At 42.4% G+C, this 24,935-nt stretch overlaps 2 protein-coding genes across 5 annotated transcripts in view; one reads left to right on the forward strand and one right to left on the reverse strand.

Moving 5' to 3' along the window:
• Positions 1–3,797, forward strand: part of dnah7 (dynein, axonemal, heavy chain 7) — a 614,695-nt gene extending 610,898 nt beyond the window's left edge. The window contains exons 63-64 of the mRNA XM_078551851.1: positions 399–502; positions 3,405–3,797. Coding sequence (XP_078407977.1) covers positions 399–502; positions 3,405–3,611 — 311 coding nt within the window. The 3' untranslated portion in view covers positions 3,612–3,797. The remainder of the gene's footprint in view (positions 1–398; positions 503–3,404) is intronic.
• Positions 3,798–3,926: 129 nt separating this feature from the next.
• slc39a10 (solute carrier family 39 member 10) overlaps positions 3,927–24,935 on the reverse strand; it is a 104,338-nt gene continuing 83,329 nt past the window's right edge. For 3 of the 4 annotated variants that reach the window (XM_078551849.1, XM_078551847.1, XM_078551848.1), the window contains exons 9-10: positions 13,634–13,824; positions 3,927–5,061 (exon numbers count right to left, since the gene is read on the reverse strand). In XM_078551849.1, coding sequence (XP_078407975.1) covers positions 4,915–5,061; positions 13,634–13,824 — 338 coding nt within the window. In that variant the 3' untranslated portion in view covers positions 3,927–4,914. The remainder of the gene's footprint in view (positions 5,062–13,633; positions 13,825–24,935) is intronic. The other variant, XM_078551850.1, reaches the window with a different exon arrangement.

Here is a 24,935-nt window from a genome sequence, read left to right on the forward strand (position 1 = left end):
ATCCACATAAGTATAGTTGGACAACAGAGGGAGAGGCACCGGAGGAAGATGGTGTGGTCAACCTTCTGAGAGATGAAAGATAAAAGATTGTCGAAGGATAGTTTGTAATGGTCACACTCGCCTAGGATGCCATTTGTGAGTTTGGTAAGGGCCTTTTCAGTACTGGGCTAGCAGCAGAAATCTGATTGAAGGGATTCAAATAGGGAGTTGCAGGGAAAATGGGATTTGGGTGGTACAACCCATTCAAGAACTTTGGAGAGAAAGGGGAGGTTGGAGTTTGCAAGGATTTTTTTTTAAGGAGAGGGGTCATGACTGCAGATTAAAAGGGGAAAGGGACAGGGACTAAGGAGAGGAAACTGTTAACTCCATTTTAACTAATATTCATATTTTATATATAGGTGTCTATGTACAAGGCCTCTTTATAGATGGAGCACGGTGGGATAGGAATCTTAAAAAACTGGCGGAATCATATCCCAAAATCCTCTATGATACAATGCCTGTTGTAAGTAGCATCGGTTTTATTAATAAAAGTATATATTTGTTGTTCTGAAAAAATTTGAGATTTCATTGTACAAAATATAAGAATATTGAAAACCACTGCCATTTTATGATTCTCTATACTTCTACCCTACTTAGGCCCTTAGAAATAATACCTGTTCTTTACTTTCTACATATATAGGTAAACTATTTCTTTGGGTTCTTACTATCTTGCCTTTCTATTGTCCTTACACCTTTGATATTTTAACTGTAAATCAGTCCTTTGTAAGATTTCAAATATTTTGTTTGCTTACACCTTCTTAGATTTATTTTTGCTTTCTTATTGAGTCAGTTTATGTGAGGGGTTAAAATCATACAGCAGACTGTTTCAGGTTCTTTGAAAGGGCTATTCAATTAGTTCAACTCCCTTTCCCTTTTCCCCCAGCCCTGCAAATTTCTCAAAAGTCTATATCCAACTCCATTACTATTTTATCCGATATCAAAACCTTTTCAGGTAGCTTTATAATTCATAATAATTCACTGCATTTAAAAAATAATTCCCTTACCCTGGATTTTTGCCAGTTACCTTAAACCTGTGTACCCTGGTTATTGACTCTGCCAATGAAAAGTTTCTCCTGATCTTCCCTGTCAAAACCTCCCAATTTTTGAACACTTATTAAATCTCTCGTTACCTGGTTTCTGCTCTAAGGAGTATAATCCTAGTTTCTCCTCATAACTGAATTCTCTCATCCCTGGTACAATTCTGGTAAATATCCTTTATACCCTCTTCATTGCCTTGCCATTCTTCCTAAAGTGTGGTGGCTAGAAATGAACACAATACTCTAGTTGAGGCCTGACCAGTGATTTATAAGGTTTACCATTTTTTTTGCTCTGGTACTTTATGCCTCTTTATAAAACCAAGGATCCCATATGTGTATTTTAAAACAGCTTTATCAACTTGTCCTACCACCTTCAAGGATATGTGCATCTAAACCCCAGGTCCCTCCGTTCCTGCACCCTCTAACATTGAACATTTCACAGAATCACACAGTGCAGAAGAGGCCCTTCAGCCCATCGAGTCTGCACCGACACGTGAGAAACACCTACCTACCTAATCCCATTTACCAGCACTTGGCCCATAGCCTTGAATGTTATGACGTGCCAAGTGCTCATCCAGGTACTTTTTAAAGGCTGTGAGGCAACCCCCCTCCACCACCCTCCCAGGCAGTGCATTCCAGACCGTCACTACCCTCTGGGTAAAAAAGTTTTTCCTCATATCCCCCCTAAACCTCCTGCCCCTCACCTTGAACTTATGCCCCCTTGTGACTGATCCTTCAAATAAGGGGAACAGCTGCTCCCTATCCACCCTGTCCATGCCCCTCATAATTTAACTTACATTACGCATCCTCATTTTTCTTCCAAAATGCATCATTTCACACGAGAGGTTAGAATGAATTGAAACACATTTTACATTTATTGTGTAATAATATTATCAATAGGTTAACAAAATTATGCAAAACTTTTTTAAAAAATGGAAGACTTAAGCAGTTTTACACAAGGTGTGGATGGTTTGTTTCACACGAACATATTTTGAAATACATGGGGTGGGAGGTATTCTAGGTTGAATAGTACCTCGGAGAGCAAAGAGCAGGAAACTCTTTCGAGTTATCAACAGTCACAGATTGCAACTCTTTCGAGTACAATCACAGTTCTTGGTTTCCGGGAGTGGGACATGAACCCACAACCCTCTGATTCAAAGGCGAGGGTGCTATGAACGGAGCCACAGCTGACACCTTGGTTCTCTTGCTACCTATTGCCGAGTTCAACTAAATTCAACACTAACCTGATACTTCATGCTTAGAAGAGGTAGGAATCTAGAAGCTGGCGTCAAGGGAGCCATAGCCTGTATTTACGTTCAGGAGCAATTCAAGACCACCAGGATTTCTTTCTTTAGTACTGATTCCCCACATCTCAATAAGTTACAAATGAATTATGTTAGATTAACCATCCCTGCGTGACAAGGTTGTTGAATCACATAGGAACAGGAATAGACCATTTAGTTCAGGGTTTCCCAAACTGTGGGTCGAGACCCCCCAGTCGGGAATTTGGAGTTGCAAGCACCAAGGCAGCTATGGCTGCTGTGGAGTGGAGACAGAGTGCCAACAGCTGCAAAGCCCCTTTAAATCCCAGTGGTTTTTTCAATACTGGGTGTGTTTCCAATACAGAGAGCTGATTCTTGCTCCAAAAAGGCCAGTGAAAATGAAGGTGATTTTGTTTTTAAAAATCCATCAGTTTAACCATCAGCCCCACCCCCCAGCCTTGTTCTCACAGTTCTTCCCCACCTCTCCTCCCCCCCACAACCCCCAATTGTGCCCCTGCTTGTCACAGGTCTAACCCCCACCTGACTCTCACTCTGGGGTTATGGCAATTCTCAAACCTCAACTGGGGGGGTGGGGGTTACCGTGGGAAAAAGTTTCGGAAGCACTGATTTAGCCCCTCAAGCTTGTTTGGCCATTCAATGAGGCAATGGCTGATTATAACCCAACTCCTTAGCCCCACATTCCGTAATTTCTTTAGGGTTAACAATGAGATGCAAGTAAGGGGTATAAACTGGTAGTGTGTCACATTATGTTATTATTGAACATCTCCATTGATCTGTCAATTTGTCCATTAACAAAATTGCATAGTTTAACATGGACAGTCTCTATTTCATCCCATTTAAATCAGCCTTATCTTGATCTATTATTCCCCTTTTCAAACACAATGTTGAATTTGATCATAAGCAATGAGCCAGGTTTTGTTAAAATTAATAGAGCTGACATGGGTGGGGCCATAAGACATCTTGTTACTGAAAATGATTTCATCAACAATAACACTAGCATTCAATAAATATTATAATTTATGTTCTTTTTGCTTCCCTTTGACAGATGTGGCTAAAGCCTTGTAAAAAGTCAGAAATTTCTCCACAGCCTGCTTACATTGCTCCAGTTTACAAGACCAGCGAGAGAAGGGGTACATTATCCACAACTGGACATTCCACTAACTTTGTGATTGCTATGCGTATCCCTACTGACCAGCCTTCTAAACACTGGATTGGCCGTGGTGTTGCTCTACTCTGTCAGCTTAATTCTTAAATAATGATTTTGGTGCACTTCATTACAGCTTGAAGTTTACTCGTGAGTTCAGTGCTCAAACCTCACTTTGTATTTGGCAGAAGTGTTGCTGGTGAAAATTTTCTTAAAATGTTTGCCTCAAATGTGAAACAATTAGGATTTTAGGAAATTACTCACTTCTATTTTTCAACCCCACATTTCTGATTAATCAATTTTGTTGGTACGATTCCGGCAGAAATTTAAAAAATTTTAAAATTTTGTGTGCCTGTATATCACCTATCATTATAGATACACTGAAACAAAGATTATTGCAACATCAATACAATAAAACCATGGTTTTGCATTGTCAGGACTTTATTAAGTAAAACTTGAAAGAGCCAGTTTCATTCATACATTAGTATAATACAGGCTTGTAACAATCAAAACTTTTTTTAAAGTGATAAACAAAATGCTTTTTAATTTCACTTGTGACAAACTCAAAGTCTATGGTACCTTAACACTGAAACTTTTCATATAAACTTCAAAATTAACTGGTTAGGTTCCATAATCTTTGGCTTTAACAATGAACTATCACATTGATCAACACCCACAAGAATCACAGGCTCCACTAACTCACATTTATCATATTTTGGCCAGTTGCACTTGATCACATATGATCTATTACATTGATTTATACAGTGACAAAAAGGGAAATGTCACACAGTGACAGGCTAATAGGGGCTTACAAAAATTAACTCCAAACTAATACATACAAGCAAGCAATCTAGCTGATCACTTAGAACAGCAAACATGGTTCTGAGGTATTACAATGGAAGGAGGAATGATAAAAGTGAATAATAAATGAATTTAATGGACAATGTCTACAATCAAGTTATAACACACACCATTTTAAAAACTAAATTGGAATCTGCTAATTTGTCTATTTGTGACACTGAAGATATGAGCTCATAAAACCAGCACCATGAATCCTGGTGGCATTACAGTTGGTGACTGCCATCCATAAACAAACATCTACCACAATGCATGCGAAAGGAAGTATTCTAAACAGCTGTTACAAATACATCACTTATCCTGATCTAACTGTGCTAAATATTTATTCAAGCATTGATTTTACCTTCTCCATGGACATTTTAAAAAGTTGATTATTTAAGTTTCCATACTGAACCATGTTAGTAACCGTGCATCAAACCAACCAACAAATCAGCAGTTGCTGTGAAAAGTCATCTACTGTACTAACAAATATCTGTCACAATTTGTTTTGCAAAGCCTATGTGCCACTGAATTGTTACATATAAGGCAACAAAACCATACACTATCAAAACTGTTAGAAATGGATTACAATTTGATCCTCAAAAATGGCAATTAGCAGCATGATGGCAAACCCACAGAGCATCCCAGCATTCTGCAGCGCAAAGTGTCCAAACTTAGCCTGAACATGGTTATCTGTTGGACGGTGTAGCATCTCTGGTAACTGAAAAGGGAAAAAAAAAAGCTTAATTAAGGCCTAATCTGCAAACAACAGTTTCAGGCACCTGCCCTTCCACCATAAATCAATTTAAAGCTTACTGTAGATTGCTGATAAGTCAACCTGGATTGCTGATAAGTCAACCTGGCATATAAGACTTGTTCTTAGATTACAAGTCGATTCCTCAATTTTTCTGCTAATAAATGTATGTTTAGAGCTTTACTCGCATTAAGAGTCAACCTTAATTTTTCAGCTCAGAAACATATGTTTAGGGTTAAACTTACCTTATGAGTAGGTGCATGGGATCAAGCAGGCATTAGAGCCGTGCTGCCAAGAAGATGGGTGGGTGTTTAAGACATGCCCATTCAGAGGAAACTGAATGGCGACTGATGAACATGTTATGTTTTAATACTGGTACTGCTGATAATTTTTCAAAGGTTAATCAATACACACATAGGCATGGAGGTGAATGAACATTGCAACTTCTGTTTTATTTTACTTCAGCAACTGAACTAACAAACAAAATGGATTCTACGATCCCATAATGCACTGGCTTGCAAAATACGGCAAGCTAAACAAGGCATACAGCACATAGCATATTCCTGCCACCCCCCCCGCTTATTGGAAATGCCAGTTTAACAAAACATTTTCTGAACTAGGGAAAGAGGGTAGGCTGCCTCTATTCCCAGCTGAACCCTGGGGATTATTCAGCCCCCCACAAAAGAACACATGGGTTCGCCTTATCTGTAACTCAGACGCTCAGGAGGTCTTCTTTCCCGGTGTGGGTTACGGTGGACTTCTGGTGCTTTTACAGAGTAATGTTCTTTGGGGATTGATGACAATTTAGAATCTGGAGTTGTGCCTAATGCAGGCGAAGGCGAGACGACTTCAACTTTAGTTTAACTAGACTGAGGTGAGACTGGAGTTGGCATTCCTTGATTTGGAGATGTCTCACTCAAAGTGGTGAAATCAGGCTCTTCCATAAGAGGTGTATCCTTAGATGGCGCTTGACTTGACACCAGTTGGTCAACATGTCTCCACCAGGTGAGACAGTTTGGACTGTGTACAAAACAGGCCCTATCTAAGCAATCACAGTAGCAGGAACCTGTTTAGCTCCAGTAGCATAATTACGAGCTAGAACTTCTTGTCCAGGACAGAAAATTTCTTGGCTTTGATCTTTGTGCTCTTCTCTCCACTTGGCTGTGCTGATAATCTTGCACAACTTGCCGTGTTTTTGTTGGTTTAAGCAGATCAAAGCAAGTGCGCAGTTGCAGTATGTCGGCAGAAATGTGTCCAGATGCTCTTGAATGGAGGAATGTCCTCATGCCAATCTTAAGCACGTTTCCTGGTTTGAATAAATCTCTCTGCTAATCCACTGGTGGATGGGTGGCATGGTGCTGATGTGATACGGTGAATTCTGTTCCTTCCAAAAAATTCTCAAACTCCTGCGAGACAAACTGAGGTCCAATATCAGTCACAAGTTGTTCTAGTAACCCGTAACGGTTGAACTGTACTCTCAGCTGTAGTAAAGGACATCACTGAAACTTCTGGCCATTTGGAATGAGCATCCACAGCCACCATGAGCATTGCTCCTTCAAATGGATCAGCGAAATCGTGGATGTGCTACCGAGGGTTTTCCAGCCAATCCCATGGATGGAGGGGTGCAAATTGAGACATGTTTTTCACACTCTGATATAAAAAACAAGATCTTGCCTTGACTTCAATGTATTGGTCCAGGCCAGGGCACCAAAAGTAGCTTCTTGCAATCTCTTTCATTTCACAGTGTCCAGAATGCAGTGAGTCCAACACTGGTTTCCTCAATATTGGTGGAATAATAACCCTCATGCCCCAAAGTAAATATCCTGAAATGACTGATAACCTCATCCTCCTGGAAATGCAAGGGTGAAGGTCAGGTGAGGCTTGGAAGTTTGGGGAAGAGTTGCCATGCATCACAAGGTCCATGACTTTGGACAATGTTGGGTCCACTCGAGTGGCCTTCTTGATTTAGACTGAAGTGATGGGCGTGTTCTCCACGTGTGCAAAGTAGAAAATGTCTTTGAGTAGTGTCCACATGGCTAACTGGTAGGGGCAGCCTCGAAAGACCATCTGCATTGCCATACAAAGTAGATTTTCGATATTTGATGTCATAAATGTAAGCACTAACATCAATGCCCAACGCTGCATCCTGTTTGCAGCTAAGGAAGGGATGCCTGCGTGTGGACTGAATATCGAGGTGAGTGGTCGATGATCAGTCAGCAGTGTGAATTTCCATCCCAGCAAGTACTGGTGAAATTTCCAGATTCCAAAAATGATATCCAGTGCTCAGCATTCGATTTGAGTGTATTGGCTCTCTGCTTTGCTTAAAGTCTGTGAAACGAATGCTACGGGTCTCTCCACACTTGAGGGCACTATGTGTGAAATAACAGCTCCAACTCCATAAGGCGATGCATCACAGGCAAGTTGTAGGGGGTAAGGAGGGGTCAAAGTGCGTCAGTGCCTCAGAACCTTTCAGCTTTGCTTTAGCCTTCTTGAACACAGCATCACAGGCTTCTGTCCATTTCCAGGCTTTGTCCTGACACAGAAGCTCATGCAGGTGTTTCAGCAGGGTTGCCAGCTGTGGAATAAATCTCCCGTAATAATTCCGCAGCCCGAAGAACAAGTGAAGCTGGCTGATATTTTGAGGAGCTGGAGCATCCACAAGAAGGACAAGGGCTGCAGCTAGATGTGAGCACCACCACCTGGAAGTTCCCCTCCAAGTCACTCACCATCCTGACTTGGAAATATATCGCCGTTCCTTCACTGTCGCTGGGTCAAAATCCTGGAACTCCCTTCCTAACAGCACTGTGGGTGTACCTACACATGGACTGCAGTGGTTCAAATAGGCAGCTCACCACCATCTTCTCAAGGGCAAGTAGGAATTGGCAATAAATACTGGTCCAGCCAGCAAAGCCCACATCCCGTGAATGAATGAAAAAAAATAGCCTTGACCTTGGAGGGTGCTTCGTGAAGCCCAGCAGCATCAATGACGTGCCCCAAATATTCTACGGAGGACTGAAAAAACTCATATTTGTCTTTGCAAACCCATAGGCCATACCCCTCTAGCCTTTGTAGGGTGGCATCCTAGTTCTTGAGATGATCCTCATTAGTCCTGCCCGTTACCAAGATGTCGTCTAGGTAGCACTGAACTCCAGACAAGCCATTCAGGATCTTGTCCATAGCCCTCTGAAACAAGGCTTGAGTTGATGTTATTCCAAAAGGTAAACAGCAATATCTGTACAGTCCCTTGTGTGTTGTGATGGTAAGATATTCTTGTGACTTCTCATGAATGTGCATTTATAAGTAGGCCTGGAATAGATCTAGTTTGCTGAATTTCTGTCCACCAGTCAGGCCAGCAAAAAGGTCCTCAATATGGGGAAGTGGATATTGTTCAGCACACAACATGGGGTTAACAATAACCTTGAAATCTCCACAGATGCATTTGGAGCAATCTTTCTTGAGCACTGAGACAATGGGTGTTACCCATTCGCTATGGGAGATAGGTACTTGACCAGATGCTCCAGGTCAGCTTGGTCATATGGCATAAGGCACAGTTCTGGCCTTCAGAAATTTTGGTTGAGAGTCAGCTTTGTAATTCAATTTTACAGTAATTCCCTTCATGTTTCCCAAATCTCCTTTGAAAACAACAACAGTTATTTTTTTAAAACAGCTGTCAGAGCAGTTCCTTCTTTTGCAATGCTGTGTACTTCTGCCTAGTTTAACTAGATCTTCTAAAGCCATGACCCTTCAACTAAAGCTGAGTAGTTGCATTTCACCACAAACAGTAGTAGCTTAGCAGTCTGTCCATTTAGTTCCACTTTAACTTCCGTAGAGGTACAGATTCCCATGTATATGTTTTCAGAATGATTTTTGCAGACGTCAAGGGAAGATGTTTAAGCTTCTCCTTATACACAGCAGCTGGGACCAGAGAAACTGCAGCCCTTATATCCAGTTCCATATGTATTGGTTGGCCCTCCAGCAGTGGGGTTACCCAATAGCCCTGTGAACACCTGCCACTGACAAGATGTGGCCATAGAGATTAGAATCTCCATAGAGCTGGCTGCAAAAGAAGCACAGCAACTGAGTGCATTGAGTGCATAACGTGACAGCTGAGTGTGCACACAAGATAGCAAGCAGCTGAGAATATTACTGTTGTGGAGGGGCACTTCTTCTTTGGACTCAGTGTCACTCTGGTCTTCCCATTCCTGCTGTATGACATGCAGATTTTTCTTCCTGTTACGCCAGACTGCATGTTTCTTTTTCTCTGGTTTCCTTTGCTAATTCACTGATGCTTTTTTGTTTTTACAGGCAAGCTCAATGTGTCCCTTCTTGTTATACTGATGGCATTCAAGGTCTTTGCATCAACATTCAGATGGATGGTAACCAGGCTTTCCACAATGGTAACATTCTTGGCTGCTCACTCAGCTGTCACGTTGTGCACTCGAGTTGATGCACTCAGCCACTGTGCTTCTTTTGCAGCTAGCTCTATGGAGACTGCATAGCTTTCTGCAAAGCGAGGTTAGCCTCTGTCAGGTGGTGTTCTGGTTTACTTCACCATGAAGGTCACAGACCAACCTGTCGCGGAGGGTATCGTTCAGTACTTCTTTATGAATTCAATGCTCAGTGAGCTTTTTAAGTACTGCAATATTCTGCGCAATCGTTTCCACCTCTTCTTGGTTTCTTTTGTGAAACCTGAATCTTTCTGCTATGACATGTAGCTTAGGGTAAAAATGCATTTCCGGGATTTTTACAATGTCATCATAAGATTTGGTGCCAAGTTTGTCAGGCTTAACCAAGCTTCTTAATAAGCCAAAGATTTTAGCCCCCATCACAGTTAAGAAAGTTGCCACCTTTCTATCATTTTCAATTCCATTTGCAAGGACAAAAAACTCAAAAGCGTAGGAGCTCCACTGTTCAACAGTCTCATCAAAATGTCCCATAGATCAGGTAAGTGTTGTCATTTTTCCACATTTTTATTTTCTCTTTGTCAGTTATTTTTTGTTTACTGTCACTTCAGTTATTTTTACTAGTAATTTCTTTCTACTAGCACTTTCACTTTACTTTCACTGAGTGGCATTACTGCCACTCCACCAGGTCCATTGTCCTTGTCACTAATTTGTTATGTTTTAAAACTGGTACTGGCGATAACTTTTCAAAGATTAATCAATACAGACGTAGGCGCGAAGGTGATTGAACACCGCAGCTTCCATTTTATTTTACTTCAGCAACCGAACTAACAAACAAAATGGATTCTGCGATTCCATAATGCACTGGCTTGCAAAGTACGGCAAGCTAAACATACAGTACATAACAGAACAGAATTTGGTTCAAAATGGAGACTAGTTATGCTGACAGTTCACATTTTATACATGGTGTATAGACTTATAAAACATCAACTTGAGTTGTGCCTTTAATGTAGTGAAACGTTCCAAGGCACTTCACAGGAACTTTAACAAAATTTGATACTGAGCTACAGATGGAAATATGAGGGCAGATGACCACAAGCTTGGTCAAAGGATGGGTTTTAAGGAGCATCTTAAAGGAGAAAAGAGAGGAAGATAAACAAAGAGGGAACTCCAGGTCTTAAGGTCCAGGCAGCTGAAGGCTGGGTCACAAGTGGTGGAATGATTAAAATCGGGATGCTCAGGAGGCCAGAAATGGAGGAGACAGATGTCTCAGAGAGTTGTGGGGTTGGAGGAGATTATAAAGATTGGGAAGGGCAAGGTTGTGGAGGGATTTGAAAACATGGATGAGAATTTAAAAATGGGGCATTGCTTAATTGGGCAAGTACAGGAGTGAATAGATGATCAGGACTTGGTACAAGTAATGACACAGGCAGCAGAGTTTTGGATGATTGAAAGTTTACAGAGGGGAGATTGTGTAAGGCATGCCAGGAGTGTGTGGAATTTATATTTAATAGATGAACTATCACACCTGGTCCTTCAATTAATTCCACCTTGACACGCAATAACTGAAATCACAGAACTTAGGTTTTCATCCTTAATTTTTCTTCTGCAGAGAAAATTAAGCTGACAAATTTCTGCAAAAGATGTAGCTCATCAGTGCTGTAAACTGAAACTTGGTTGCAGTCCAAACTCTTAAAAGGTGGGAAATCTTATGGCTGACTCAAAAATGCCCTGCAAATGTCAAGGTGCACTGGACTGGAGAAAACTGCAAATAGTATAACAAACATGTTAGTTCTTTGAGTCTAAATTCCAATGCACTGTGGCAATTTTTCAGGTGCAAAACAGACTCAGTTCTCTGCCGGTCACATTGCTAAATTTGGGGAGGGGGTGGTGGCTTTTGTTTTAGGGTGGTTAATCAGAGCAGATGCCTGGAACAGGCTGTTAAGGGGCCTACTGCCTGTTGAAGGACTCAATAAAAATATCTTAAAGGTAATGAGCAGGGCAGGTACCTTTTTCAGGATTCTTTGGATCCATGCAGCAGCCAATGGAAGGTAGGTGACAATTATTTTGTTACTTAAAAAAAAATTCTTGTGTTGTGCTCCACTATAGGAATAGCAACTGCCACCCACCTCTCCAGAGCCCTATGATCTTGCTCACAAGGAGTTACTAGAGACCGGGGGTGGGGGGCCTACTCCCTTTGCTTGAGCGAACTGCCTGTGGAAGTGTAATCAGTACCAGTAGTTCGTGCTAAATGGAAGATGATTCTAGAAACAATTTCTTTTGACCCTAAGTTCAGGTATGCTTTGGTCATGGGCTCAATGATCTCACCCTTTAGTGGTTTGAATAAACTGAAGAGGGTACAGAATTTATTGGTTTTATTGCAACTCTGGGAACAGTAAAATGAGAAGTCTAAGCACAGTAGTAGACATGTATTTTTCCAATAGAAATTCATCAGTCAAACTGCAAATCAGCACATGAAATTAGAAATGTATGTTAAGAAAACAAAGATAAAAATTTACTGGTAAATTTAATTTTTTTCCAGAAGATATTATTTTGGTCCACTATTCAATATATATTTTGCTATCTGAATTCTATAATAGCCCTCAAACCTTATATCTAGCTGTTATTAATGAACTGTGCACTTCAGGGTTATTTACCTATTCAAATATTATTTGTTTTGACAATACCTTCCCTTGGAAGCAAAGCTTTTGATAAAAAACAATGAGGATGCCCTACAAGATTCTCCTTCCAAAAGTGACCTCTATTGCAACAAAAGGTCAAGCTCATTGAGCAATAGGTTTGTGGGGATAGAGTTCCCTCTGCCTCTTGGAGGCAGCCAGGATTGTGGAAGGGCATCTTCCATCTAGCATCCCAACCACAACCTATTTTCCTAGTTTGCGGTTGTTTATTCATACAGGATCCCAACCAAAAACAGGAAGGAAAATGCGATGGTGGTACTGCCTCCATTGCACAAGAGAAAGTAGAGGCCAAATTTAAGAGGGTAGAAAGACCTTCAAGCTCTGGCTGCAGTTTCAATGTTGCTTAGTCTCACAAGAGTCAGTGCTTGGAGCCTGATAAGGGGGAGAGTTGCTTACTGTTGTCGCTCTCCGAAAGGGGCAGTAAATATTCTGCTACTGCCCCAGAAACTATCGGAACTCTTCCCCCCAGGAGGTTCCCGGAGTGGACTGTGGAAGCCAGGGGTAATCAGCTGCACTGTTTGGAATCTGCCTTCCACCACCACTCCTCACTTCCCCAGCATCCCATCTTTTACATCTGGTAGGGTGGTGAATGGGTGGCCAGTGGCCTACTCTACTAGTACTGAGAGGAAAATTCAGAAGTAATACTTAAGGAAAAATAACATATCCATAGCATGAGCATTCTTTTGTTTTGAAGAACTTTCATTTTAGGTTTCACTTCATTGAAAATGAGTACAATGGTTTTGCTTGATGAAAATAGATGTTTAAAGCTATCTCCCTGCAGTGTGTTTTTTTAATGTAAGTCAATTTGCACATAATGAAAAATTGGTGAGTGGTAGAGAAAGAATTGTTATCTCATTTGAATACAAGCATTCATGAGGCTTCAATCGTCCTCTGAAATTTCCAACGCATTTCCAATCAAAATAGTAAATTCACATTTAAAGAAATGGAACTTTGAAAAAAATAAAATTGATCATTTCAGGCAGTCAAAAAAAAAAGGAAGCACACTGATGAAGTAGTGATGAGTTTTAGAACAGGAACCAGACCCGTTCATTGTCTTCATTATTACACACAGCCAGATCTTGAAGCTAATTGCAATGGGACACTTTATTCTTTGTGAACATTTGTTTTTTTTAAACCTATATATGTATTGCTAATAACACAATCATTTAATTGATATCTTAACTCACATTTAGGTAACACAATAGAAACTTCCTACTGAGGTTTTTAACTTGTTGTTCCAGAATAAATAAATATCAGCAAACTAATGTTTAAATCATTCCCATGGATGCTTTTAAGTACACCAATATATTAAAAGGTTTACTTTTTGAAGAGACAGCAAAAAAAATCCTCCAAGCCAATTTAAAATTAGGGTCAATTTAATTAGTTCAGATCAGAAATTTTTAAAATCCAATGAATAATTTCCAAGATATTACTCACCATATCCACCAATGCCACATATAGGAACATGCCCGCAGTGATAGCAAAGATCCATTGGGTTAAATTATAAGTATACTGTCCCACAGCTATACCTATTACTACACCAACATATGCAAGCAGAGCTGACAAGAGGTTGTAAACAATGGCTTGTTTCACAGACATTCCGGCATTAATCAGGACAGCAAAATCGCCTGGTAGGAGGAAAAAAATTACTAGTGAATAAAGTTGCAAGATCCCCTCTGGTTTTAATTGTTTTACATTTTATTCAGTTTTGTTAGCTACTCAACCGATTCGGAAAAAGTCACTCAACTCAACTCTATAATTTCTAATTCAGAATGCTTTTAATGCCTCATTGCTGTACATACACGAAACAGCTGCCTTATTAAGTCACATGTTGATCCCCTTGATATGTAAGGCCCTGTCACGCACAATTTTTGCTCCAGGGAGATGTTAGAATCCAGAGGTAGTTTGGAGGCATCCAAGGAGGCAAGCTGGTTTAAAGGCCCGCCTCAGTTCTCTGGACTATGGCCCAGTTTTATAAAAGGCTGTTAGGCTCTCGAGCCTTCAAACCCTACCCACACCCCCATGCCACCTCATACCCTCTCCATGTCACTGTATAACCCCCATGCTGGCAACTGTATCAACAGAAGCAGTTAGATTTTTCTAGATGGTCTCATTATGAACGCATGTCTGAGCTCCAAGAATGGCTAATGCATTTAGCTCTCAACAGACAATGTTGACATATCATGCAAGGAAGTGTTACGCTTTGTTTGACTGACATATTTATTACCTTGTAATATCCTGATCTTTGACATGGTTTTTCAATGACTAAATGCTTACTTGCACAAAATTAAGAGGCACGAAATGGATAGAAGCTTCTGTCATTGATACTATGAATGGCTGTGACTGATTGACAGCTTTTAAGAGGTTGTAAGAAGCAGGTTTTTTTTAAAGAGAGGATATTTTCATAGCTTCTTTGCTTATTATGTCAGTTTCAGAGGTCAGACTTTGCCAATGGCTCACTGGTTCTCTACATAATGGATAGTAGGAGAGTGGATATGGGGGATGCATGGGGAGGGGGATCATGGGTGATATGGAGGGGCATGGTGGGTAGGTGTTGAGGGCTTGAGGACCTAGAAGTCATGAACAAAGCTGGGCCAATGTCCCAGTAAACAGGGGCGGGCCTTTCAGATTGCTAGCCTTCCCTTCTGTCCTCTTTGTTGCCTCCTCAGGCCCATCTCCGTGCTCCACCCCACTCTGCTTCTCCAGAATGAAAATATAGTGAACAGGGCCTCCTTAACAGAGACAGATTTGTGGAGTCAGGAACCTACCTGACCCCTGAGACCCATCTCCTCAGCAAACATCCGGCCTATAGCAACTGGCTGAGAAAATGAAAAACACTAATCCTATCGTTATTGTTTCTTTCATTGTTGAGTACAAAAATGCAAAGACATTGTTTAAAAAGAAACATTTTAAATATGACATTAATCTCTTAACAGACTTCAATAGTGCAGTGTGACTTTCCAGTTGTATCATGTAAATCTAAAGTTTTCATGCTCTCAAACTGTCCTTAAGATTGGATGGACTAATACATTCATTTCAGTGCACTTGAACCAAACTAAATTAATATTCATATTTTCTAAACAATAGTGCACAATACAAAAAGCAAATACATTTAACAGCAGCTTTGAAGTCCTCAAATAGCTCAGGTTAATATATAGCTATGAAAGTATTTATTTTGGGATACATACTACAATTTTCCCAAAGACAATAGGAAAGATATTTTATGTATAATAAAGCTATCATTAATGTCACCTCTGCAAAATGGCTTGGCTAAGCAATTAGAGCCTCTATATTACAAACTCTCATTGTAACATCTGTAATTGAAGATGACAAATCCTTACATCTAATTTTCCATAGATTCCCATGAGAATATTAATTGATTGCCAGATCTCTCTTTTCAAATGAACATGGCCCTTTTTATTGATGCAAAATCTAGTTTATTAGCCTAACTACAAAGAGTCACATCATATTTGGAATATTACCATGATGGAACCACTAAATCATTTCATTCCTCCTCACCCATTAAGAGTGGAAGAAGAAAAGGAAACTCATTTTCTTAAACAAATCCTATCGCCTCTACTGCAGTTTTATTCATCAAACATACTGCATAGACATTTCAGCATTATCCATGACAGGAGAAGGATATGCTAGACCAGCATTTTTAACATTAACATTCCATAAGTGAACGAGGGGGAAGCAGTGAAATATCCCAGAAACTTTGGGAAGCCAAATAGCAAGGTGTTATCAGCCAAAATAGGATAATGTAATAGGAGGGATAAAAGCTTTTGATAAAAATTAGCATGGCATCACATTAGCACTCTTCTAGTATCAATTCATGCCCCCAACTGGGAGCATTTGAAGCATAACAACTGTGTGACCTGCAAATTTATTGATGTCCCTTGCTGAGTGCAAACCAAGCAATAGCAATGACCTTCACACCTAAACGGATGGCTCCTCTTGCATTATTAGGAAACCACTGGCATACTGCTAACACGAGTCATGCACTGAGAGGAAGTTTACCATCTGCAGCAAAGAGCTAAATCAGCTGGCTGGGATGCCAATCATGGGGCCTAGTTAAGTCCTGGAAGGAAGGTGATCAGGAGGAGGCGAGCCCTAGATGGCAGTGATCCAGCTTTAATGTGGAACCAAAAGGAGCACTCCTGTCCCACATTCACTTGGATTATGAAAACTTTTTTTTTCCTTCCATAACCTTCAGCAGTCCCCTTAATAACCACTATTTAGGCTGTTGTAGAAACAAAAATTCGTTGGAGCTAGTGCAGTTCAAGCACTGATGGGTTTTTGCCCAATATGGCAGAAGGGTCCTGCAATAGGCACAGAACCATTCTTTTAAATGATCCAACACTGATCTTAGGCATCTAAGAATGCTTGAAAGCATTGTGGCCCAATATGATGGCAGTCGGGCTGGAAGTCCCCAGCACATATTAGGCCCTTAACCGCCTGTTCTTCGCTCAAAATATGTGGTGGGCAATCTAGTTTTCTCCTTGATAATTCTACCAATACTGCTAGGAGAGAACAAAATAAGCAAATTCCAGAGATCAAAGCAGAATTTTCAACAACTAACTTTTTTGAAAGTGCATACAAATCCCTTATATTTTGTTTAAAAGTAGCAGTGAAACAGATATTTTGAAGAGTCATATACATATAACAATTATCTCTCTCCAGTTACTTTCTACTAACTCACTGAATTCAGTCAATGGTTTAAAATGTTCAAAATTTTTGCAGAAACAACTTGTCCACCTAAAATACCCGACAACCCGCAAAAAGCTGACAACTCCAAAAAATTTGTGTGTGTAGGCCAAATGTAAAAAAAACAAGTAATGACATAAACTCGCAGAGCAATGTGAAACAGTACCAAATATTCCCATCACGGGTATTGCAGGAAAACTGAAAATACACAAAAATACATTTTGCTGACGTGATTTCTGAACTTCGAAAAGGGGATGCAAACACTGCAGTCACAAGATTTATAATGCAGGGAAGTATTGAGTTGTCCAGGAAGACCAAACCAACATTTTTAAAACTTTTTGATGTTTTTAATATTTTGAAGTCTATTTTTAGCACTGTCATTGGGCGGAATCGTCCCAGATTTGTGCTAAGTGTGGTAGCAGGTGGGAAAAAAACGACTTTTTATCCGCTGGCCGCAATGCAATTCTCGCACCATATTGTCTCAATCCTGCTGCATTAATTATGCATTCCCGGGAAACATGGCGTTTTGATGACAGGCAGGCTCTCATTCACCCACCACACCATCACTTCTCTGCTTCCTCACACCGGGCACCATATTTAAAGTGCAGCCGCGTGCACACAACTGTTTCCAGCCCACGACATGGTCCCGAAAGGTAAAAAGACTGCAGCCCAGAAGTTTAATGATGCGTCGCTTGGGCACCTTTTCAATGCAATGGAGGCCTGCCATGATGTCCTCAACCCCCCGCTCTGGCCGTAGAATGGGGAGCAACATCACCAACTCAGCTTGGGAGGTGGTGGCAGTATGGTCAGTGCCACTGCCTGCAAAAGAGGACAGCCACCTAGTGCCGCCACAGGATGAATGATTTCCTCTGTTCCACCAGGGTAAGTCACTTTTCTCATCACTCTCAACTCACGCACTCTCAAACCCATCACACATCCACAGGGATCTCACACCTCAAGGGACAACACCACTAACTCTCACACACACACCCTCACATCTTCCTCAGGCTCATATCCTCTGGAGCTCACATCCTTATCGCGTCCATGTCTCTGCTCACCACACAAACATTCCATGCAGTGCCATGTGTTTTGCTCACACTCTCTTCTTCATGCAGAAGCCTGCTCACAACAGCAGGGAGAGGCCCCAGACCGGGGGTGGAGTGGCCCACATTAGACCCCTCACCCACTTTGAGGAGCTTGCCACCGCGCCGACTGGTGAGGATGTGGACCGTGCCTGCAGTGACAGTGAGGTTGGTGGTGAATACCCTCGTGAGGATCGTGCACCACATCATCCCTCTCAACGCAAATGTGAGTGTTCTCTCCTGCTTTTGACTCTGCTGCCATGCACTAATTATCTCTACTTTGGTTCACAGGGAGCTCTGCTAAGCAACCGACACCCTCAGCCATCCAGTCCCTCAGCTCCAGTCAAGAGGACTCCTCCTCCATTGACGAGCTGGAAATAAACAGCCTGGAAGACCCGGCACAGCGCTTACTGACACCCTCCACCAGCGGAAAGATACACACCTCAATGGGACCTAGATCTAGAGCAGGCTCAGGTTCACAATCTGGTCATCGTATGGGCATGTGTCCACAGCAGGAGGAGGCAGGTACAGCCGAGCTCCCCGGCACTCAGAGGACTGCTGGGGAAGAGGCATCTGTGAGGTCCGAGTCAGATGACAAACCTCTGGATTTGGCCTTCCGATTCATCCTGGAGAGTCAGCAGAAGCTGTGGGAACATCATGCAGAGCTGCTGGAAGCTCTCAACAGTGTGGCAAGCGAGTCAGAGGAGTGCGTCCACCTGCTCTCTGATGAAGTGGTGCCCATATGTGCGTATATGGAGGTCTCCAGGGAGAGGATTGCAGACGCCATGGAGACACTGGTCCAAGAGAACGTTGAGATGTCTGCAGACCTGCACTCCACCGTGGGAGCCATGGGTGAGTTCCCGCAGTGGTGATGCAAAAGGGAAACAGGACACCATGATGTCCCCGCAAGGTGCTCCTTCCCCTCAATGAGTCAGGCCGGGGCGCCCAGGCACCCGAAGGGGGGAGTGGCAGCTGGACACGTCTTGGTCATCCACTCAGGAATCTGAGAGGCTCTCCTCTCCCTCCAAATCCCCTTTGCCTGTGATCCCCTCAATCTCATCCTCTGTCATTGCAGAGGGAGCAGCTGGCCCACAGGAGGACAGCCAGAGCAAGCCGGGGTTCCCACATTTCAGAGGCGACAGGGCCAACCATTGCACAGGCTGTCTCCACCCCTGCTGCGGATGTCAGGGCAACAACTAGAAGTCTAAGGCATTGAAAAGTTAAGAAATTCTGATCAGTTGGTTGCACGGGTGAACACATTTTGTTACTTTACAATCTGGAAATATACACACTTTCACTGAATAATGTGTAACGGTGTCTTTCAGCTTCACTGACAGGCTTCACGAGTCCTCCCACTGCACCCTCTCCCCCACTAGCAGTTCAGCTGCACGCAGCCAGCCCACGAGTGATTCTGGAGGGAGAAGTGTGTGTGTGTGGTAAGGCCTCTCGGAGCCTCATGCAAGCACTCTTCTACGCACGTGGATTGTTCCTGTATCACACTCATCTTAATGTCCTGAGTATTTTCAATGCTGCCTGCTGGGTTCGCTTTCAGTTGACAATCTGAGCTGACGTGCATTTCTGCCCAACCACTGATCACACTCACCACAACACTCGTTACACTTTCATTTAGCCAGCATGGTCGTAATACAGTTTTTCTTTCATTCCCCTGTCCTTTCCCCTCCACCAATCACTCATTTCCTTTCCCCCATCAATGTCAACCCTCTGGCATCATCTTCCACCACCCCTCCGTGACCTACCAGCCACAACCCTTTTCTTTCGGGGATGTCCAGGTGAATATGAACATTTCCTTCCTTCCTGAAAATCCCAACCCCATCCACATTAACCTCCCCGACCTCTTCCTTCCCACCCCCAGGGTCCATGTCTGCCTTGGAGTTCCCACCAACCACCCTCGCCATCCCTTCTACTGATACCGTCAAACCCTCACCCTCCCACCTCACTCTGCCCTTGGTCATTCTCACCATTCCCTCATTCCATGCTTACCCTCAGTTCGCTCCCCAGGAGGCAGCCATGGACTCATCAGAGCCCTCCCTTGTATGTTCACCTGCATCCTCCCTCCCGGACTCCTTCCCCCCCTTGGAATCCCTTCCTCCCACAATCCTTCCTACCCCCTGCACACTCCTTCCTCCCCCTGGACTCCCTCCCCGCTCCAAACTCCTTCCCCCTCCCCTCTCCGTGCTCCTTGCCCCCCCCAACCACAGCAACCCCCGGACTCCCTCCCCTCTTTGTACTCCTTCCCCTCTCTGACCTTCTTCCCTTACACCTTCCTCCCCAGTTGCCGTCTTCTCCCCATTACCCCTTCCTCCTCCAAACCTCACACCCCTGACAACTTTGCTTCCTCCGCCCAACCTCACCCCCACCGATACCTTATATCCTGATCCCTCCTCCGAACCTCACCCCTACCGGACACCTTTGTCCGCCCCCCCGTCCCAACCTCACCACTCCTGACACCTTTGCTACCCCCTCCCAACGTTAACCCCCCGATACCTCTTCCTCTCCCAGTTGATCTTAGACCTTCCTCTCCCACCCCCCGTGCATCTTCCTCGATGTGAGCAAGATCCTGGCATTAACACCTGGCTTCTGCACATCCCACTTATCAAGACGTGTTCTACACCGGCGTGTTTTCCACGGACGATCTAGCGTGGGGGGTGGGGGGTGATTCCGGCGGACTGGCCTTATAATGGTACGTATATGTATTCCAATGAGCTTCCCGACGTCCGATGGCTGGAAACGCAGTCTGCCATCGACGGGCTGAGCAGACGATCGCAAACTGATTTTTGGCCTTCTCGCTCAGGCCACTGAACACGCCCAATGACAGCAGGCACCGAAAATTCCACCCATTAGCTTATGATGCTGGTTTGAATCAAAGCCTATATTTAAAATACCATGGCATGATTAAAAATCCCTTGAAGTAGCGCAGTATGCTCTCCCTGGCATTGGTCATCCTCAACTAACACCACCAGAAGCAGATTAATTGGTCACGTGCACAAAAGAAAGAAGTTCTTCCTCAAGTAGCTGCTAATCTCAAAAATGACGTCACTTCCACAAATAAGAAATGCTTTCAGGAGTGGAAGAGAAGGGATACTACAGGAGAAACAGTTGTACCTGTATAAAGCAGGAATAATGCAAAAAAAAAGGAAATGATTTAAAATTGTTTAAATTAAGATGGCAGTGGAGGAAAACTGGGTCCCAAAAGAAATGGAGGACTGAAAAGGTCACTAATGGTACACATGAACACATTAGTTCAGCTACTGAAGTGACACAAGGTTAACCAAAGGAGGGCAAAAACAGTCTTTTTTTTTGGTTATATGTACAGGACATACCAACACCTTACACTAACACTGGCTGGAAAGCACATAAAACTGTTGCCACACCACTAGTGATTTGTGGTACCCACATGATCTACTAAAGTTACATTGTACTAAACCCCATGATATCCATCGATTTGGTTTGACCTAAAGCTGAACTAAGACAGTTTAATAGCAATCGCCTTTTGCACCAACTATACCCTTCACCGTAAGGTAAATAATATAGATAGGAACAGAAAGGTACAAAGGAGCAATGATAGATTAAGTGGGCAAAACTTTGGCAGATTGAGTTCAAAGTTTAAACTAAAGTAGTAACAAAAGGGGAAAATAGACATTTGGTAGTACAGAACTTGAGTATTGCTGAAAAGAGAGACATGCTGTTGAAGGTTTTCGTCTTGCACTTATCAGGACAATTTGCAAGAATACCAATTCTAAAGGGAACAACAATTGAGAAGAGGTGCTGATTGGTTGGCAAGTGGACTGTTGATTGGTAGAGCTGTTGCCATGGAGAATGCACCAGGGAGCAATTAACTGCCAAGCATTTGTTTAGACCATAAGGCGTAGGAGCAGAAGTAGGCCACTCAGCCCATCGAGTCTGCTCTACCATCCAATGAGATCATGGCTGATTTGATTATCCTCAACTCCACTTTCCTGCCTTTTCTCCATAACCCTTGATTTCCTTGCTAATTAAAAATCTGTCTATCTCAGCCTTGATATACTTAACGACCCAGCTTCTACAGCCCTCTGCGGTAAAGAACACCACAGATTCACTACTCTCTGAGAGAAGAAATTCTTCCTCATCTTCGTATTAAATGGGCACCCTCTTACTCTGAGATTATGTCCTCTGGTCCTAGACTCTCCCACAGGGGAAACAACCTCTCAGCATCTACCCTGTCAAGCCCCCTAAGAATCTTATATGTTTCAATAAGGTCACCTTTCATTCTTCTAAACTCCAATGAGTACAGGCCCAACATACTCAACCCCTCCTCATACGAAAATCGCTCCATACCCGGGATCAACCTAGTGAACCTTCTCTGGACTGCCTCCAATGCCAGATAAGGGGACCAAAACTTTTCACAGTATTCTAGGTGTGGTCTAACTAGTGTCTTGTATAGTTTTAGCAAGACTTCCTTATTTTTATTCTCCATTCCCTTTGAAATAAAGGCCAACATTCCATTTGCCTTACCTATTACCTGCTGAACTTGTATGCTAGCTTTTTGTGATTCATGCATGAGGATCCCCAAATCCCTGTGTGCTGCAGCTTTCTGCAGTCTTTCTCCATTTAAATATTCAGCTCCTCTATTCTTCCTGACAAAGTGTACAACCTCACATTTTCCCACATTATATTCCATCTGCCAAGTTTTTGCCCACTCACTCAACCTGTCTATATCCCTCTGTAGACTCTTTGTGTCATCCTCAGCACTTGCCTTCCTACCTATTTTTGTGTCATCCGCAAACTTGCTGATAGTACATTCATTTCCCTCATCCAAGTCATTGATATACATTGTAAATAATTGTGGTCCCAGCACTGACCCCTGTGGCACTCCACTAGTTACAGATTGCCATCCAGGAAATACCCCGCTTATCCCAAATCTCTATCATCTATTAGTCAGCCAATCCTCTATCCATGTTAATATACTACCCCCACCACCATGGGCTTTATCTTATTATGTAGCCTTATGTGTGGTACCTTATCGAATGCCTTCTGGAAATCTAAATATATTACATCTACTGATTTCCCTTTATCTATCCTGCTTGTTACCTCCTCAAAGAATTCTAATACATTTGTCAGGCATGATTTCCCCTTCATACATTTGTCAGGCATGGTTTCCCCTTCATAAAGCCATGCTGACTCTGCTTGATTAGATTATGTATTTCTAAATGTTCTGCTATTACATCCTTTATAATAGACTCCAACATTTTTCCAAAGACAGATGTTAAGCTAACTGGCCTATAGTTACCTGTTTTTTGTCTCCCTCCCTTTTGAATAAGGGTGTTACATTGGAAGTTTTCCAGTTCTCTGGGACTTTTTATAGAATCTAAGCTAAGGATTCTTGGAAGGCTACTACCAGTGCATCCACTATCTCTGCAGCTACTTCCTTTAATATGTCAGGAGATAACCCATCAGGTCCAGGGGACTTATCGGCCTTTAGACCCATTAGTTTCCCGAGTACTTTTTCTCTAGTGATAGCTATTGTATTTATTTCCTCCCCCAACTCCCCCGCCTTGCCTCTTGATTATTTAGTATTTTTGGAATGCTATTAATGTCTTCTACTGTGAAGACTGATGCAAAGTATTTATTCAAGTCCTCTGCCATTTCCTGGTTCCCCATTATTCTTTCCCCAGCCTCATTCTCTAAGGAGCATATGTTCACTTTGGCCTCTCTCTTCCTTTTTATATATTTAAAAAGCTCTTACTGTCCGTTTTTATATTACTTGCTAGTTTACCCGCAAAGTTTATATTCTCCCTCTTTATTATTTTTTTGATCATTTTTTGTTGGTTTTTAAAACTTTCCCAATCCTCTGGCTTACCACTAATCTTTGCCACATTATCTGTTTTTTTCTTTCAATTTGATACTATCCTTAACTTCCTTGGTTAACCATGGTTGGTTTATCCCCTTCCTACAATCCTTCTTCCTCACTGGGATATATCTTTGTTGTGAGTCCTGAACTATTTTCTTAAACGTCTGTCATTGTTCATCAACCGTCTTTTCTGCTAAACTCCCTTCCCAGTACACTCCAGCCAACTCTGCCCTCATTCCTTTGTAATCGCCCTTATTTAAGTTTAGCACAGTTGTTTCCGACCCAAGTTTCTCACTCTCAAACTGACTGCTAAATTCTATCATGTTATGGTCATTGTTTCCTAGGGGATCTTTTACTCTGAGATCATTTATTAAACCTGTCTCATTACAAATTACCAGATCCAAAATAGCCTGATTCCTGGTTGGATCCACAAAATATTGTTCTAGGAAACTGTCCCAAATACACTAAATGAATTCTTGCTCGTGGATACCTCTGCCAATTTGATTTTCCCAATCTACATGAAGATTAAAGTTACCCATGGTTAATGTACTGCCTTTTTTACATGCTCTCATTATCTCCTGATTTATTCGCTGTCCTTAAATTCAAGCCAAGCAGGTCAACTCTGATTGGTCAAGGCATTGCCATGGGGTATGAGCCAAGGAATGGCCATCCCCAAGTTTTTTTTAGTAGAAAAAGGCACAATGCATAGAACGTGCTCTTTTTGCTTGCAAAGGACAGCGCCCTGCATGTGAATATATGTAGCTTCTAACACGTGTAAGCGAGCCATGCTATGAGCCCAACTGATAATCTTAAATTGGTCACTAGTGTAATTCTCAGCACAATCAGGATTGTGCAGCAAGTGCTGCCCTAATGTTGAACACTCTGTTTTGAATTCTGCAAGCACAGCCTGTTTGGGTAAGGTCAGTACTTTGCCTGCTGTGAACAGGCAAAGGGACATGCTGTTTGATATGACCCACCAGTTGTTGGGACGTAAGGCCTACATACTAGCATTATACCAGCACTGAAATTCATATACCACATTCCTCATTTGTGTGATAGGCAGGACGTCTTTTTGGCTTGACGTTCTCCTGTTAATGGAGAA

This window comes from Cetorhinus maximus, chromosome 11, assembly GCF_964194155.1.
Source record: "Cetorhinus maximus chromosome 11, sCetMax3.hap1.1, whole genome shotgun sequence".
Classification (NCBI taxonomy): domain Eukaryota; kingdom Metazoa; phylum Chordata; class Chondrichthyes; order Lamniformes; family Cetorhinidae; genus Cetorhinus; species Cetorhinus maximus.